This window comes from Nyctibius grandis, chromosome 4, assembly GCF_013368605.1.
Source record: "Nyctibius grandis isolate bNycGra1 chromosome 4, bNycGra1.pri, whole genome shotgun sequence".
Lineage (NCBI taxonomy): Eukaryota > Metazoa > Chordata > Aves > Nyctibiiformes > Nyctibiidae > Nyctibius > Nyctibius grandis.
In genome coordinates, this window is record NC_090661.1 from 18,873,032 (window position 1) to 18,890,897 (window position 17,866).

Here is a 17,866-nt window from a genome sequence, read left to right on the forward strand (position 1 = left end):
CTCAATTTGCCCGTCTGGTCTTCGTTCTTGCACACCAGTCCAAAGTGGACGTCGCACTGCACGACCTGCCCGACGGATTCGATGGAAACCTCGGGGTAGTCCTCCGCCTGGCACTCGATTTCCTTTGGATGTTGACAGACTTCCTTCCCGGCGGCCGGATGCGCTGGTAGGTTTCAAAGTCTCCCTGGTTGGGCCCCGAGGAGGGGAAGTCGACGTCGAACCATTCGCTCCAGGAGCACAGCTCGGGTTCGCAGGCGGTAGTGGACTGGGTGGTGGTGGAGGTCACGCTGGGGGAGTATGTGGTAGGTGTCGGCGTGGGGCTGGTGGTGCTGGTGGAGGTTTGCAGTGTGGTTTCTGAGGAGGTGGGCAGCGTGGTGGAGGAGTAGGGCGTGGAGGTGGAGGTCGTGACTGTGGTGGAGGTTGTGGCGGTGCTGGTGGAGCTGCGGGGGGTGATGGTGGTGGGGCTGGTGGTGGGCAAGGGGCTGCTGGTTGGGCAGTTGTAGTTGGGGCTGCAGCAGAGGACGCGGATCTTGTAGTTGAGGCACATCCTCAATTTGCCCGTCTGGTCTTCGTTCTTGCACACCAGTCCAAAGTGGACGTCGCACTGCACGACCTGCCCGACGGATTCGATGGAAACCTCGGGGTAGTCCTCCGCCTGGCACTCGATTTCCTTTGGATGTTGACAGACTTCCTTCCCGGCGGCCCGGATGCGCTGGTAGGTTTCAAAGTCTCCCTGGTTGGGCCCGAGGAGGGGAAGTCGACGTCGAACCATTCGCTCCAGGAGCACAGCTCGGGTTCGCAGGCGGTAGTGGACTGGGTGGTGGTGGAGGTCACGCTGGGGGAGTATGTGGTAGGTGTCGGCGTGGGGCTGGTGGTGCTGGTGGAGGTTTGCAGTGTGGTTTCTGAGGAGGTGGGCAGCGTGGTGGAGGAGTAGGGCGTGGAGGTGGAGGTCGTGACTGTGGTGGAGGTTGTGGCGGTGCTGGTGGAGCTGCGGGGGGTGATGGTGGTGGGGCTGGTGGTGGGCAAGGGGCTGCTGGTTGGGCAGTTGTAGTTGGGGCTGCAGCAGAGGACGCGGATCTTGTAGTTGAGGCACATCCTCAATTTGCCCGTCTGGTCTTCGTTCTTGCACACCAGTCCAAAGTGGACGTCGCACTGCACGACCTGCCCGACGGATTCGATGGAAACCTCGGGGTAGTCCTCCGCCTGGCACTCGATTTCCTTTGGATGTTGACAGACTTCCTTCCCGGCGGCCCGGATGCGCTGGTAGGTTTCAAAGTCTCCCTGGTTGGGCCCCGAGGAGGGGAAGTCGACGTCGAACCATTCGCTCCAGGAGCACAGCTCGGGTTCGCAGGCGGTAGTGGACTGGGTGGTGGTGGAGGTCACGCTGGGGGAGTATGTGGTAGGTGTCGGCGTGGGGCTGGTGGTGCTGGTGGAGGTTTGCAGTGTGGTTTCTGAGGAGGTGGGCAGCGTGGTGGAGGAGTAGGGCGTGGAGGTGGAGGTCGTGACTGTGGTGGAGGTTGTGGCGGTGCTGGTGGAGCTGCGGGGGGTGATGGTGGTGGGGCTGGTGGTGGGCAAGGGGCTGCTGGTTGGGCAGTTGTAGTTGGGGCTGCAGCAGAGGACGCGGATCTTGTAGTTGAGGCACATCCTCAATTTGCCCGTCTGGTCTTCGTTCTTGCACACCAGTCCAAAGTGGACGTCGCACTGCACGACCTGCCCGACGGATTCGATGGGAAACCTCGGGGTAGTCCTCCGCCTGGCACTCGATTTCCTTTGGATGTTGACAGACTTCCTTCCCGGCGGCCCGGATGCGCTGGTAGGTTTCAAAGTCTCCCTGGTTGGGCCCCGAGGAGGGGAAGTCGACGTCGAACCATTCGCTCCAGGAGCACAGCTCGGGTTCGCAGGCGGTAGTGGACTGGGTGGTGGTGGAGGTCACGCTGGGGAGTATGTGGTAGGTGTCGGCGTGGGGCTGGTGGTGCTGGTGGAGGTTTGCAGTGTGGTTTCTGAGGAGGTGGGCAGCGTGGTGGAGGAGTAGGGCGTGGAGGTGGAGGTCGTGACTGTGGTGGAGGTTGTGGCGGTGCTGGTGGAGCTGCGGGGGGTGATGGTGGTGGGGCTGGTGGTGGGCAAGGGGCTGCTGGTTGGGCAGTTGTAGTTGGGGCTGCAGCAGAGGACGCGGATCTTGTAGTTGAGGCACATCCTCAATTTGCCCGTTCTGGTCTTCGTTCTTGCACACCAGTCCAAAGTGGACGTCGCACTGCACGACCTGCCCGACGGATTCGATGGAAACCTCGGGGTAGTCCTCCGCCTGGCACTCGATTTCCTTTGGATGTTGACAGACTTCCTTCCCGGCGGCCCGGATGCGCTGGTAGGTTTCAAAGTCTCCCCTGGTTGGGCCCCGAGGAGGGGAAGTCGACGTCGAACCATTCGCTCCAGGAGCACAGCTCGGGTTCGCAGGCGGTAGTGGACTGGGTGGTGGTGGAGGTCACGCTGGGGGAGTATGTGGTAGGTGTCGGCGTGGGGCTGGTGGTGCTGGTGGAGGTTTGCAGTGTGGTTTCTGAGGAGGTGGGCAGCGTGGTGGAGGAGTAGGGCGTGGAGGTGGAGGTCGTGACTGTGGTGGAGGTTGTGGCGGTGCTGGTGGAGCTGCGGGGGGTGATGGTGGTGGGGCTGGTGGTGGGCAAGGGGCTGCTGGTTGGGCAGTTGTAGTTGGGGCTGCAGCAGAGGACGCGGATCTTGTAGTTGAGGCACATCCTCAATTTGCCCGTCTGGTCTTCGTTCTTGCACACCAGTCCAAAGTGGACGTCGCACTGCACGACCTGCCCGACGGATTCGATGGAAACCTCGGGGTAGTCCTCCGCCTGGCACTCGATTTCCTTTGGATGTTGACAGACTTCCTTCCCGGCGGCCCGGATGCGCTGGTAGGTTTCAAAGTCTCCCTGGTTGGGCCCCGAGGAGGGGAAGTCGACGTCGAACCATTCGCTCCAGGAGCACAGCTCGGGTTCGCAGGCGGTAGTGGACTGGGTGGTGGTGGAGGTCACGCTGGGGGAGTATGTGGTAGGTGTCGGCGTGGGGCTGGTGGTGCTGGTGGAGGTTTGCAGTGTGGTTTCTGAGGAGGTGGGCAGCGTGGTGGAGGAGTAGGGCGTGGAGGTGGAGGTCGTGACTGTGGTGGAGGTTGTGGCGGTGCTGGTGGAGCTGCGGGGGGTGATGGTGGTGGGGCTGGTGGTGGGCAAGGGGCTGCTGGTTGGGCAGTTGTAGTTGGGGCTGCAGCAGAGGACGCGGATCTTGTAGTTGAGGCACATCCTCAATTTGCCCGTCTGGTCTTCGTTCTTGCACACCAGTCCAAAGTGGACGTCGCACTGCACGACCTGCCCGACGGATTCGATGGAAACCTCGGGGTAGTCCTCCGCCTGGCACTCGATTTCCTTTGGATGTTGACAGACTTCCTTCCCGGCGGCCCGGATGCGCTGGTAGGTTTCAAAGTCTCCCTGGTTGGGCCCCGAGGAGGGGAAGTCGACGTCGAACCATTCGCTCCAGGAGCACAGCTCGGGTTCGCAGGCGGTAGTGGACTGGGTGGTGGTGGAGGTCACGCTGGGGGAGTATGTGGTAGGTGTCGGCGTGGGGCTGGTGGTGCTGGTGGAGGTTTGCAGTGTGGTTTCTGAGGAGGTGGGCAGCGTGGTGGAGGAGTAGGGCGTGGAGGTGGAGGTCGTGACTGTGGTGGAGGTTGTGGCGGTGCTGGTGGAGCTGCGGGGGGTGATGGTGGTGGGGCTGGTGGTGGGCAAGGGGCTGCTGGTTGGGCAGTTGTAGTTGGGGCTGCAGCAGAGGACGCGGATCTTGTAGTTGAGGCACATCCTCAATTTGCCCGTCTGGTCTTCGTTCTTGCACACCAGTCCAAAGTGGACGTCGCACTGCACGACCTGCCCGACGGATTCGATGGAAACCTCGGGGTAGTCCTCCGCCTGGCACTCGATTTCCTTTGGATGTTGACAGACTTCCTTCCCGGCGGCCCGGATGCGCTGGTAGGTTTCAAAGTCTCCCTGGTTGGGCCCCGAGGAGGGGAAGTCGACGTCGAACCATTCGCTCCAGGAGCACAGCTCGGGTTCGCAGGCGGTAGTGGACTGGGTGGTGGTGGAGGTCACGCTGGGGGAGTATGTGGTAGGTGTCGGCGTGGGGCTGGTGGTGCTGGTGGAGGTTTGCAGTGTGGTTTCTGAGGAGGTGGGCAGCGTGGTGGAGGAGTAGGGCGTGGAGGTGGAGGTCGTGACTGTGGTGGAGGTTGTGGCGGTGCTGGTGGAGCTGCGGGGGGTGATGGTGGTGGGGCTGGTGGTGGGCAAGGGGCTGCTGGTTGGGCAGTTGTAGTTGGGGCTGCAGCAGAGGACGCGGATCTTGTAGTTGAGGCACATCCTCAATTTGCCCGTCTGGTCTTCGTTCTTGCACACCAGTCCAAAGTGGACGTCGCACTGCACGACCTGCCCGACGGATTCGATGGAAACCTCGGGGTAGTCCTCCGCCTGGCACTCGATTTCCTTTGGATGTTGACAGACTTCCTTCCCGGCGGCCCGGATGCGCTGGTAGGTTTCAAAGTCTCCCTGGTTGGGCCCCGAGGAGGGGAAGTCGACGTCGAACCATTCGCTCCAGGAGCACAGCTCGGGTTCGCAGGCGGTAGTGGGACTGGGTGGTGGTGGAGGTCACGCTGGGGGAGTATGTGGTAGGTGTCGGCGTGGGCTGGTGGTGCTGGTGGAGGTTTGCAGTGTGGTTTCTGAGGAGGTGGGCAGCGTGGTGGAGGAGTAGGGCGTGGAGGTGGAGGTCGTGACTGTGGTGGAGGTTGTGGCGGTGCTGGTGGAGCTGCGGGGGGTGATGGTGGTGGGGCTGGTGGTGGGCAAGGGGCTGCTGGTTGGGCAGTTGTAGTTGGGGCTGCAGCAGAGGACGCGGATCTTGTAGTTGAGGCACATCCTCAATTTGCCCGTCTGGTCTTCGTTCTTGCACACCAGTCCAAAGTGGACGTCGCACTGCACGACCTGCCCGACGGATTCGATGGAAACCTCGGGGTAGTCCTCCGCCTGGCACTCGATTTCCTTTGGATGTTGACAGACTTCCTTCCCGGCGGCCCGGATGCGCTGGTAGGTTTCAAAGTCTCCCTGGTTGGGCCCCGAGGAGGGGAAGTCGACGTCGAACCATTCGCTCCAGGAGCACAGCTCGGGTTCGCAGGCGGTAGTGGACTGGGTGGTGGTGGAGGTCACGCTGGGGAGTATGTGGTAGGTGTCGGCGTGGGGCTGGTGGTGCTGGTGGAGGTTTGCAGTGTGGTTTCTGAGGAGGTGGGCAGCGTGGTGGAGGAGTAGGGCGTGGAGGTGGAGGTCGTGACTGTGGTGGAGGTTGTGGCGGTGCTGGTGGAGCTGCGGGGGGTGATGGTGGTGGGGCTGGTGGTGGGCAAGGGGCTGCTGGTTGGGCAGTTGTAGTTGGGGCTGCAGCAGAGGACGCGGATCTTGTAGTTGAGGCACATCCTCAATTTGCCCGTCTGGTCTTCGTTCTTGCACACCAGTCCAAAGTGGACGTCGCACTGCACGACCTGCCCGACGGATTCGATGGAAACCTCGGGGTAGTCCTCCGCCTGGCACTCGATTTCCTTTGGATGTTGACAGACTTCCTTCCCGGCGGCCCGGATGCGCTGGTAGGTTTCAAAGTCTCCCTGGTTGGGCCCCGAGGAGGGGAAGTCGACGTCGAACCATTCGCTCCAGGAGCACAGCTCGGGTTCGCAGGCGGTAGTGGACTGGGTGGTGGTGGAGGTCACGCTGGGGAGTATGTGGTAGGTGTCGGCGTGGGGCTGGTGGTGCTGGTGGAGGTTTGCAGTGTGGTTTCTGAGGAGGTGGGCAGCGTGGTGGAGGAGTAGGGCGTGGAGGTGGAGGTCGTGACTGTGGTGGAGGTTGTGGCGGTGCTGGTGGAGCTGCGGGGGGTGATGGTGGTGGGGCTGGTGGTGGGCAAGGGGCTGCTGGTTGGGCAGTTGTAGTTGGGGCTGCAGCAGAGGACGCGGATCTTGTAGTTGAGGCACATCCTCAATTTGCCCGTCTGGTCTTCGTTCTTGCACACCAGTCCAAAGTGGACGTCGCACTGCACGACCTGCCCGACGGATTCGATGGAAACCTCGGGGTAGTCCTCCGCCTGGCACTCGATTTCCTTTGGATGTTGACAGACTTCCTTCCCGGCGGCCCGGATGCGCTGGTAGGTTTCAAAGTCTCCCTGGTTGGGCCCCGAGGAGGGGAAGTCGACGTCGAACCATTCGCTCCAGGAGCACAGCTCGGGTTCGCAGGCGGTAGTGGACTGGGTGGTGGTGGAGGTCACGCTGGGGGAGTATGTGGTAGGTGTCGGCGTGGGGCTGGTGGTGCTGGTGGAGGTTTGCAGTGTGGTTTCTGAGGAGGTGGGCAGCGTGGTGGAGGAGTAGGGCGTGGAGGTGGAGGTCGTGACTGTGGTGGAGGTTGTGGCGGTGCTGGTGGAGCTGCGGGGGGTGATGGTGGTGGGGCTGGTGGTGGGCAAGGGGCTGCTGGTTGGGCAGTTGTAGTTGGGGCTGCAGCAGAGGACGCGGATCTTGTAGTTGAGGCACATCCTCAATTTGCCCGTCTGGTCTTCGTTCTTGCACACCAGTCCAAAGTGGACGTCGCACTGCACGACCTGCCTGACGGATTCGATGGAAACCTCGGGGTAGTCCTCCGCCTGGCACTCGATTTCCTTTGGATGTTGACAGACTTCCTTCCCGGCGGCCCGGATGCGCTGGTAGGTTTCAAAGTCTCCCTGGTTGGGCCCCGAGGAGGGGAAGTCGACGTCGAACCATTCGCTCCAGGAGCACAGCTCGGGTTCGCAGGCGGTAGTGGACTGGGTGGTGGTGGAGGTCACGCTGGGGGAGTATGTGGTAGGTGTCGGCGTGGGGCTGGTGATGCTGGTGGAGGTTTGCAGTGTGGTTTCTGAGGAGGTGGGCAGCGTGGTGGAGGAGTAGGGCGTGGAGGTGGAGGTCGTGACTGTGGTGGAGGTTGTGGCGGTGCTGGTGGAGCTGCGGGGGTGATGGTGGTGGGGCTGGTGGTGGGCAAGGGGCTGCTGGTTGGGCAGTTGTAGTTGGGGCTGCAGCAGAGGACGCGGATCTTGTAGTTGAGGCACATCCTCAATTTGCCCGTCTGGTCTTCGTTCTTGCACACCAGTCCAAAGTGGACGTCGCACTGCACGACCTGCCCGACGGATTCGATGGAAACCTCGGGGTAGTCCTCCGCCTGGCACTCGATTTCCTTTGGATGTTGACAGACTTCCTTCCCGGCGGCCCGGATGCGCTGGTAGGTTTCAAAGTCTCCCTGGTTGGGCCCCGAGGAGGGGAAGTCGACGTCGAACCATTCGCTCCAGGAGCACAGCTCGGGTTCGCAGGCGGTAGTGGACTGGGTGGTGGTGGAGGTCACGCTGGGGGAGTATGTGGTAGGTGTCGGCGTGGGGCTGGTGGTGCTGGTGGAGGTTTGCAGTGTGGTTTCTGAGGAGGTGGGCAGCGTGGTGGAGGAGTAGGGCGTGGAGGTGGAGGTCGTGACTGTGGTGGAGGTTGTGGCGGTGCTGGTGGAGCTGCGGGGGGTGATGGTGGTGGGGCTGGTGGTGGGCAAGGGGCTGCTGGTTGGGCAGTTGTAGTTGGGGCTGCAGCAGAGGACGCGGATCTTGTAGTTGAGGCACATCCTCAATTTGCCCGTCTGGTCTTCGTTCTTGCACACCAGTCCAAAGTGGACGTCGCACTGCACGACCTGCCCGACGGATTCGATGGAAACCTCAGGGTAGTCCTCCGCCTGGCACTCGATTTCCTTTGGATGTTGACAGACTTCCTTCCCGGCGGCCCGGATGCGCTGGTAGGTTTCAAAGTCTCCCTGGTTGGGCCCCGAGGAGGGGAAGTCGACGTCGAACCATTCGCTCCAGGAGCACAGCTCGGGTTCGCAGGCGGTAGTGGACTGGGTGGTGGTGGAGGTCACGCTGGGGGAGTATGTGGTAGGTGTCGGCGTGGGGCTGGTGGTGCTGGTGGAGGTTTGCAGTGTGGTTTCTGAGGAGGTGGGCAGCGTGGTGGAGGAGTAGGGCGTGGAGGTGGAGGTCGTGACTGTGGCGGAGGTTGTGGCGGTGCTGGTGGAGCTGCGGGGGGTGATGGTGGTGGGGCTGGTGGTGGGCAAGGGGCTGCTGGTTGGGCAGTTGTAGTTGGGGCTGCAGCAGAGGACGCGGATCTTGTAGTTGAGGCACATCCTCAATTTGCCCGTCTGGTCTTCGTTCTTGCACACCAGTCCAAAGTGGACGTCGCACTGCACGACCTGCCCGACGGATTCGATGGAAACCTCGGGCAGTCCTCCGCCTGGCACTCGATTTCCTTTGGATGTTGACAGACTTCCTTCCCGGCGGCCCGGATGCGCTGGTAGGTTTCAAAGTCTCCCTGGTTGGGCCCCGAGGAGGGGAAGTCGACGTCGAACCATTCGCTCCAGGAGCACAGCTCGGGTTCGCAGGCGGTAGTGGACTGGGTGGTGGTGGAGGTCACGCTGGGAGAGTATGTGGTAGGTGTCGGCGTGGGGCTGGTGGTGCTGGTGGAGGTTTGCAGTGTGGTTTCTGAGGAGGTGGGCAGCGTGGTGGAGGAGTAGGGCGTGGAGGTGGAGGTCGTGACTGTGGTGGAGGTTGTGGCGGTGCTGGTGGAGCTGCGGGGGGTGATGGTGGTGGGGCTGGTGGTGGGCAAGGGGCTGCTGGTTGGGCAGTTGTAGTTGGGGCTGCAGCAGAGGACGCGGATCTTGTAGTTGAGGCACATCCTCAATTTGCCCGTCTGGTCTTCGTTCTTGCACACCAGTCCAAAGTGGACGTCGCACTGCACGACCTGCCCGACGGATTCGATGGAAACCTCGGGGTAGTCCTCCGCCTGGCACTCGATTTCCTTTGGATGTTGACAGACTTCCTTCCCGGCGGCCCGGATGCGCTGGTAGGTTTCAAAGTCTCCCTGGTTGGGCCCCGAGGAGGGGAAGTCGACGTCGAACCATTCGCTCCAGGAGCACAGCTCGGGTTCGCAGGCGGTAGTGGACTGGGTGGTGGTGGAGGTCACGCTGGGGGAGTATGTGGTAGGTGTCGGCGTGGGGCTGGTGGTGCTGGTGGAGGTTTGCAGTGTGGTTTCTGAGGAGGTGGGCAGCGTGGTGGAGGAGTAGGGCGTGGAGGTGGAGGTCGTGACTGTGGTGGAGGTTGTGGCGGTGCTGGTGGAGCTGCGGGGGGTGATGGTGGTGGGGCTGGTGGTGGGCAAGGGGCTGCTGGTTGGGCAGTTGTAGTTGGGGCTGCAGCAGAGGACGCGGATCTTGTAGTTGAGGCACATCCTCAATTTGCCCGTCTGGTCTTCGTTCTTGCACACCAGTCCAAAGTGGACGTCGCACTGCACGACCTGCCCGACGGATTCGATGGAAACCTCGGGGTAGTCCTCCGCCTGGCACTCGATTTCCTTTGGATGTTGACAGACTTCCTTCCCGGCGGCCCGGATGCGCTGGTAGGTTTCAAAGTCTCCCTGGTTGGGCCCCGAGGAGGGGAAGTCGACGTCGAACCATTCGCTCCAGGAGCACAGCTCGGGTTCGCAGGCGGTAGTGGACTGGGTGGTGGTGGAGGTCACGCTGGGGGAGTATGTGGTAGGTGTTGGTTGTTGTGATGTAATTCTGGAATGAATATACCCTGTTTCCGGTGGAGTCGTTGATATTGTTGTTGTTATATGTTTTGTTTGAATGTTTTGTGTTGTTGGTACTTCTGTGGATGTTGTACTTAGGGTTTTTGAAAAAATTGAAGTTGTTCTTAAACTTTCTGTCGTTGTATGGGGCACTTCTGTTGTCTGGCAAGGTACTGATATATTCGTACAGCATTTAAATCTTAGTTTATAGTTGTAGCAGATGGGTGGTAGTTGGTCTTTATTGTAGCATTTCAGCCCTTCTTCTGTATTACATGTTATGTGTTGTTCCAACAATGGATATGGTGTATTAGGGAACCTTACTGCTCTGCATTCAACAGCCTTTCTGTTATCACACACCTTGTATCCCTGTTTTTCTATGTTCTGAATTGTATCAAAATCTCCGTCATCATATCCAGACCCTGGATAACTGACATCATACCACATTGACCAGTAACATTCTTCTTTAATGCAAAGAGGAATTGTTGAAGGAGAAGTAGTGACAGGTGTTGTCATTTTGGTTGTGCTTGTGGTTGTTTCTTTACTAGCTGAAGGTGTGAATGTTGTAATTTCAGAAGTTGTAGTAACTGGTGATGTTGTAGTGGTTGAAAATGATGTAGTTTCTTCGATTGGACTTGATGTTTCTGTGCTCTTAGCTGCAGTTGTGGTTGGTGTTGACACACTTAAATATGTTGTGGAAGAGCACGGTACAAAAACACAGCATAAGATTCTGATTTCATAATTGTTGCACATTGTTGAAATTTGATCTTTGTTGTAACATATAAGCCCAGCTGTTGTACTGCATTCTACTTTTTGTCCAAGGTCTTTCAGTGGTATATTAGGGAATTTCTCTGCTCTGCATTGAACAGCCCGTGGAGCTTTACAGACTTCATAACCTTTAGCTCTCAAATCATCAAAGGTTTCAAAATCTCCACCATCATAGCCAGGAGTTTGCAGACTACCATCATACCATTCTGACCACTCACAGACTTCATGAACACATACTGATGTAGTTGGCGATACTGTAAAAGAGAGAAAAAAGAGACCACAAAACTTAGAATAAATTTCTGTAGATATTATCTTTTTTATTATATTAAATGGGCTGATGATTTTTCTAAGGTCATTTGCTTGCATTGTGAGCCTATAGTGCATCAGTTTGGTGTACTTATAATTTAATATGAAGTAGAACAGAAAATCCATCGCCCAGCAATTTAATGTACTGACGTGCTTGGAACTGTCACTTCCCAAGAGAATGCCATTTATCTTTTACAAAGTGCTGAAATTAGTCTCAAGCATGATTTATGCACATTGGGGGGAAAAAAATAACTTTTTTTTTGCATTTGTTTCAGTGTAATTGCTTGGTTTGTATCTTCAACATTTATTAGTCTTTCTGGAATGTCAAAGCCTGGATTCAAATCCAGTGGAAAGAATAACATTTAGTCTATGCATCAAGATTCATAGGTACTTTTTTCTTCCAAACGAGTTGACTCCTCATGTAATATGCTGCATTTTCTTTGCTCCTCCATTTGAAGTCCAAGATGTCTAATGCAGCATTATTAAAACCCTTACATTTTGTACTTTAGCTCTGGTCTTAAGAAATCATTTATTGGTTGGAGAGCAGTCCGTAAGCTTTTGCAAGTGAATTCTCATTGTGAAATGGCTGGAAAATGGCCAATGAATTCCAGCAGTGCTGATGGTTTCTGTAATTTCAAAACTTGCAGTTCTAAATTTTATACTGAATGCTTATTTCATTAAACATGTGCCCATAGTAATTAGAGAATACCAACCTGAAGAATGCTGAACAGGAAGTCTAGAAATGAAAATTTAATTATCTGAGCAATTCACTGAGTATTGTAATTATAAATATCATGAACCCTACCAGGAATTTTACAGAAAGAAATCGTTCTGTAATTTAATAGGAAAAATAATGAATTATTTGTTCAATAAAGATTATTCCAGGTAGAGAAATTGTTACAATTACAGATAATAAATCTGATACTGTTTTTTATCGTTCAGTATGAAGATAAGCAAAATAATAGTATCAAACCAGTATGCAGTGGTTTCCATTTTGGTGTTTCAGAAGTGGTTTTATTTTCTATGTTTATTTCTTTGTATTAGTTTGGTTTTGAAATACTGACTGAAACCAAATGCTAATAACAAGTTAAACTTACTGTCATTTATTTTGAGGTTGCATTAATTCATTTATGTTGTGAGTGTGGGCATGGTTTTGTAGCTATATTTTACTCACTAATGAACAGAATATGCTCTTACGGGCTATAAAGTATGTACCTGTGGAAGTGGTGGCAGGTGGCATAGTGCTGAAGTGAAACGTTGTTGCTGTTGTGGGTGATGTTGAGATTGGACATTCATAGACAACCCTTTGAAGTGTTCCATTGGGACCACAGGTTGCGACAATACACCCTCCTGTGCCATCTGTAGTATTGTAGATCACATCTTTATAGTTGTATTTCTGTCCCTCGTAAATGCAGACACATTCTGTAAATCAAAAGAGAGTGTTATTCCTTGGTATCTGAAACACAGAGCGGAGTATCTCAAATGCACCCTATTCGGATGAAAACAACTTTGTCAACGTACCATATTCATCATATTTGCATTTTTTGCCATGATTTGTACATTCACTGGAAAAGAGAAAAAAGGAGATGATGAATGTGAATATATTGGTTCATGACATCATTTTATTGTTTTAGTTTTTTCTATCTCTCCTTTGCTATTCATTTTGTGTTTAAATGTAGAAAGTTCTATCTTCTCTGAGTTAGATATACAGTTCCGCTGTGCAAAGTCAGGTTAGGTAGCATAATCCAGTTTTCTGGCAAGAAAGGCAACTCTTCTGTGCCAGCATACCAAACATGCAGTATCCTTATTGGTGCTTTTGGAGTCTGGGAAAAGATGTGGGGAGGGGTGATTTGAAATGCTCTTATCTCCGTGATAGGTATACTTATTTTTTGGAAGGAAAAGTGCAGTAAAATGTATCATTTGAGAAAGGATCACTGTATCATGGATGTTGAGGTTGTCTAAACAGTGGATTTCCATCAGACTTTCAAAAGATGCAAGAATGCATTCTGGTTTTAAAGGGAATTTATCTATTATCTGTTGAGAACTGAATCTTGATGTATTTATTTACAGTGACTAAGGGCATCTGTACACTGAATAAGGGTAAGTAAATATAGATATGCATTTAAGAGTTTAGGTTTAGTGCTGTTAATGACAGATGATGCAGGCAAAGCTGTCTATGAACTGCAAAACATGCCATGAAAGTTGGGTAGGCTCAGATGGGCTTTATGCTAAGCTCTTTGCCATTCTGGCTGCACTGCTTACAGTATTCAAGTGTAGCTACTTTAAAGGTATCTTAGGACAGGTGTTAACTGCTTCACAACTAGTTCTGCTAACTTTGTGCTGTTTGACAAAAGGCTTAGCAGCACTTGTGCCAACGTCATCAATTCTGACAGAATGTGTGGGCATACTTACTGACTGTTGGAAATATGCAAGTACCAGTGCAATAACAGAAAAAAGCTCAAAAGCAATGAAGATTAGTTGCCTACTAACTTCTAAATAATTTCACATAATGATTGTAGGGATATCGTAACAAAAATTCTCAGGCTATTGCTTGATAATAATGCCTGATAATAATATGATAATAATAATAATAATTTTAAAGTACTTTAATAAGAATACAGAATAAGTACTAAATTAATCTCTCTATGGTAAAATGTTTCACCATGTCATCATTTAAGTTCCTGGGAACAGAAGAAAATTAGACATTATCCAGCAGCCTATGATTCGCCTAGTTCCTGTTGGTAAACAAAGAACTTAATGCATGATGAATTATGTTCCACAACTTTAAACTCAACGTTTAAAAACCTTTACTAATCCTACCATGATTGACAATTCTGCTTTGAAGGCATCTGCATTCCTGGTTTGTAATTTTTTCCATTTTCATAACAACCACAATTAGAAACACAAGTCATGGTTTCTTCATCAAAATAGGGCTTATTCTTTGGACAGTGTGGATAGCAGCCTGCAATAAGAAATGAGAGTTATATTGACTAGGCCTTTCACAAGTAGAAGTAACTCTATACTCTGCTTATATCTGCTTTCCCCGAATTATCCCATATGGTAAGTGGAATTTCAGACTCCATTACTGCTATTCCTTTGATTGCACATTAAGCTTTGGAGCATTTTGTCCTCATCTTCACTCCAAACAAGTTCATGATCCATTAGGGAGTAAGATACTAATTAGAAAAATCTCTTCTTATAACTTCTAATGTAAACATGTCGTATACTGATTAATATAGATTTTGTTAATCATACTGCATTTTAGCTTTTTATAAGTAGAATGAGATATGCATAATTATGTTTACCTTCCAAACCTCTCAACTCATGAAGGCAGTTCCCGCTTGGGTTATTGCAGGTCTTCATACAAGGGGCTCCACATGGCTTGTAGTGCCACTCACATTCCCCTTTTGGATTGTAGTAATCACAGAACAGAGCTAGAGGAAGGAGAAATGACAGAAAAAGACCTTTGATCCTTTTGCTCTACAGTCTTTCAGTTTTACTGAATAAAAATCCCGTGTGATCAGCATAATCACATAGGTGGTGAACATAATATTGTCTTATTTCTAACTTAATACAATTGTTACATTTCTACTACCTTTTGACACCGACAAATTTATAAAGCATAGAAACAGAATTACACATTAATCATGAAAATCAATTAACTGAATCATTGATTTTAGCTAGTATTCTCTAATATTTATTTACACTGAACCTGATGTAGGCAGGAGGGAGTGTAATACAATATTAGAGTTCACCAGTTGTGTATCATGATTGACAAGTAGATCAGACACTAATGGCACCACTCTAAAGTTACTATCAATGGTTTCATTTTAAGAAGATAGATTGGCTTCCAGTGATTTACCAACTTCTTTGTGGGTTTTTTGCTGTTTTTAGAATACAGCAGTGCCTCTTAAAAACACAATTTTATCCTTCTTTCTTTCTTCATTCTACTTGTTTTTCTTTTTTTCTTCTCTGTTTTTTTTTCCCTCTGGATCCCTTCAAAAAATAGGATGGTGAAACTCACGACAAATGGATGGGGTTCTCCATGAAATGCAGATGTCCAGCTCATTGCACGCTTGAGCATAGGCAGCTACTGCTGTACAGAAACACTCACAGTCTCCTCCAGTGTCGCAGGCACAAGCATCATCCACGCATGCTTGATAATATTCATTTGGTTCAACCTGTTGGAGATAACATTTGCGTTTTAATGCACTTGTCCTCTTTGAAAAGGCATTCACTGTCCTAAAAAAGCCGAATAAAGTGCCTGAAACTGACAGCTCTGTATGTGTGAGAAAGATAAGAAAGGAAGAAACCATGAGAATGCTTTGAAAAATCAAGAGGAAAATGTAGAATAAAGATATTACTAATAAATTGTAATGCTAAGAACTATTTGATGTTGAAGATACATTTGCAGAAAGAATACTTTTACATTACTACAAGCTTGCACACAGTCATATATATCAGGTGGCTGATATTTATATTAGTAGAAAAAGATGCCATTAAAAAAGTAAAGCTATCCTGAGATTTATCAGTGATTGTCCCTTCTATTAAAAAAACCCAAACCTATCAATTTCTTTAGTGTACTAGTTCAAGGCACAAGCTGAGAAAATCAAAGCGAAAATACTTTCTATGCAGTCTCCCTAGAACTTGGTCTGACTTCACTTTGTCAGGCATGACAAAGTGTATTTTAGTGTATTTTTCAGCTATCCCACATAATAATCAATATAATCTCTGATTCAAGAGAATTTAAGACTGAAATTTTTGTCATACCTGGGAGTGGCACTTTGCAAACACTTCACTGGTAATGATGCTGCATTGCTTCTGTGCCCAGGCTTTCCTGTATGGGTTCGCAGTGCATGGATCCTTGGTACGATTGGCATTTGGGCAACTAGAAGACACTTTCCAGCTATTGGCAAACTCCAGCACATTTCCTACCACAGACTGACTGCGAGTAGTAAAGTCATTATTTCCATTGCCATCATAGTTTCCACAAAGTCCACAGACATGTCCCTGCATGGGGATAAACACAAAATGACAAAGATCAATAAGGTACAGTTTCTCAGTATCTGTGAGTAACAGACCTCAGGATGAATCTTACTTAAGATTATCTGGGCCTCTTCAGTAACAATCATCTTGGACATTTTCATAAAATACCTTTCATGAAGAGATGTCTTTAACTTGTTGTTAGGAAGGCTAAGGATAGGATGCAGAGTGGACTCATGCGTTTTGTTCTTAGTATTGAACTAATTAGTTTTATCTAATCCTGAACATACCTCTTCCGTGAGGGCTTTTCATGAAGAAAGCTACAGATGCAGTTGTTGTTATGCCGTTGCTGTATAACGTAATATAAGGAAAATGTGCAGCACACGATATCTAAGTCACCGCTACAGGGATAATAATATGCAATTGCTGCTCTTCCAGTTTTCCAGTTACAGCCTAAATTTCCATTTTTTTTCTTTGAGAGATAACATGAATATGTGTCAGAAATCATTTTATCCAGATTTTGGATTTTAAAATGTACCTGAAAGCTGGGACTAAGTTTGATGAATATACTGGTTTTCTTGTCCCACATGAGTATCAGGCCAGCAGTAGTGTCAACCACCAGGTAGATGCCCATGGAACGGAGCTGGAATGGCATTTTTCCTCCAGGTGTCCTCTGGATGACGTCAGAGTGTCCATCACTGAGTACCAGCTCATAGTTCTAGGACAGTAAAATAAAAAGGTAGAGGCCAATTAAAAAGCCACCTACTGGGTACAGTTTTATATACTGCCAGTAACTGTTATTGAAATAATAAATCTATTATAATCAAAATGATTCTATTCAGCAACCTCATGTTAAGCAATTTCTCTTTAGAATTCCCTCCTTTACTTTCTCTAGCAGAGAGCAGAATCATTAGCAGTGAGCAAAGAAGTGTAGTAACATTTTCACTGTCTTGGGGGGGACACTTCTACGATGCAGTCTATCTGGGACAGTTTGTTCAATCCTTCTGGCACATTAGGCCTGGTGTACAACATATTAAAGAAAATACTTACCCCCAGGAAAACTTTAATAGACTTAGAGCAGGTGGTTCCTGTAGTGCCACATGGAATGTTCTCAGTAATGACTCTGAAGGTTCCCTGATTCATACCTTGTTGACCACAGTAGTTCTGAAACAGGGGAAAGATATTCAGTGTTAACTGTGCTACACAGACATGTGTAAAATGCAAGGTACTTCAATAATGCAAAAATCTGGGAAGGACTCTGTTACCTGGACCAGAACATATTCACAGTCTCCTTCAAAATCAAAGCGTTTGCCATCAAAGGTGGTGTAATGCCCATCTCCATAAACAGAACAGGTTTCCAGGCAAGGTTCCTCGGAGCAGTGCCACTTTCTGTTTCTACATGTGCTACACAAGATGAAAAGCATTCCAAATGTAAAAAACAGCCATACACATAATGCAGCTATATGTAAATTTCTGCATGTACATCAATCAGATTTTAAAGTGTGTTAGGCCTATAAAGAAGAAATAAGGTTTGCTTATTCTCAGAAATGCAGCATAGGCAAGAGCCTTTGGGATTTACCCAAAGGCTATGTTACTTCCTGATATCATAAATAATTTGGGTTAGAAAATACCTTAAAACTTTCACATTTCCAAATCTTGTTGGATGTATTGAAATGTAGGGATTGCCTGTGAGGAAAAACCTTTCTTGACTCGAAAGCATATGACATCATGCAAACCATATTGTTTTTCTGACCACTTGCGATTTCTGTGCTGTGTGCCATTGTAAAAAACAGACAGAGCTTGCTTTTTAGGTACTAAATGGATCATCTTATGTAGGATTCCTTTCTATAAATCTTGCTTAAACTATTCTCTTTCAGATGCTTGAAAATAATATTTTTCAATATGCTCTTACCAGTTGTTACAGCCAACTCTGATTGATTCTCCTGGACTGTAGGAATTCCCATTGTGAACACATGGACAGTCTTCTGGAGCTATACAGCCACCTTTGCCATCTAACACTTGATTATGAGGACATACACAGCCAGAGACACACTGGGTTCTGTACTGTAAGGACCATACAGAAAACATGCCTTGAAACACTCCCCTGATGGAAGAGTCCAGCTGCAGCTCGTAATTGTAAAAGGG

General features: G+C 50.4%; 2 protein-coding genes across 2 annotated transcripts in view; both read right to left on the minus strand.

The window, feature by feature from the left end:
* Position 1: 1 nt before the first annotated feature.
* On the minus strand, positions 2 to 2,193 carry LOC137663163 (mucin-5AC-like). The gene is given in 3 exon segments (XM_068400072.1): positions 2 to 747; positions 750 to 1,831; positions 1,934 to 2,193. Coding segments are annotated over 3 exon segments (2,088 nt in total).
* A 176-nt stretch (positions 2,194 to 2,369) lies between these two features.
* LOC137663164 (mucin-5AC-like) overlaps positions 2,370 to 17,866 on the minus strand; it is a 33,819-nt gene continuing 18,322 nt past the window's right edge. Inside the window, 17 exon segments of the mRNA XM_068400074.1 lie at positions 2,370 to 4,577; positions 4,615 to 4,704; positions 4,707 to 5,270; positions 5,351 to 5,787; positions 5,790 to 7,095; positions 7,170 to 8,297; positions 8,372 to 10,686; positions 11,954 to 12,160; positions 12,260 to 12,303; positions 13,559 to 13,700; positions 14,044 to 14,172; positions 14,763 to 14,919; positions 15,509 to 15,748; positions 16,260 to 16,439; positions 16,772 to 16,885; positions 16,987 to 17,125; positions 17,634 to 17,785. Of these exon segments, the coding sequence (XP_068256175.1) occupies positions 2,370 to 4,577; positions 4,615 to 4,704; positions 4,707 to 5,270; positions 5,351 to 5,787; positions 5,790 to 7,095; positions 7,170 to 8,297; positions 8,372 to 10,686; positions 11,954 to 12,160; positions 12,260 to 12,303; positions 13,559 to 13,700; positions 14,044 to 14,172; positions 14,763 to 14,919; positions 15,509 to 15,748; positions 16,260 to 16,439; positions 16,772 to 16,885; positions 16,987 to 17,125; positions 17,634 to 17,785 (9,552 nt within the window).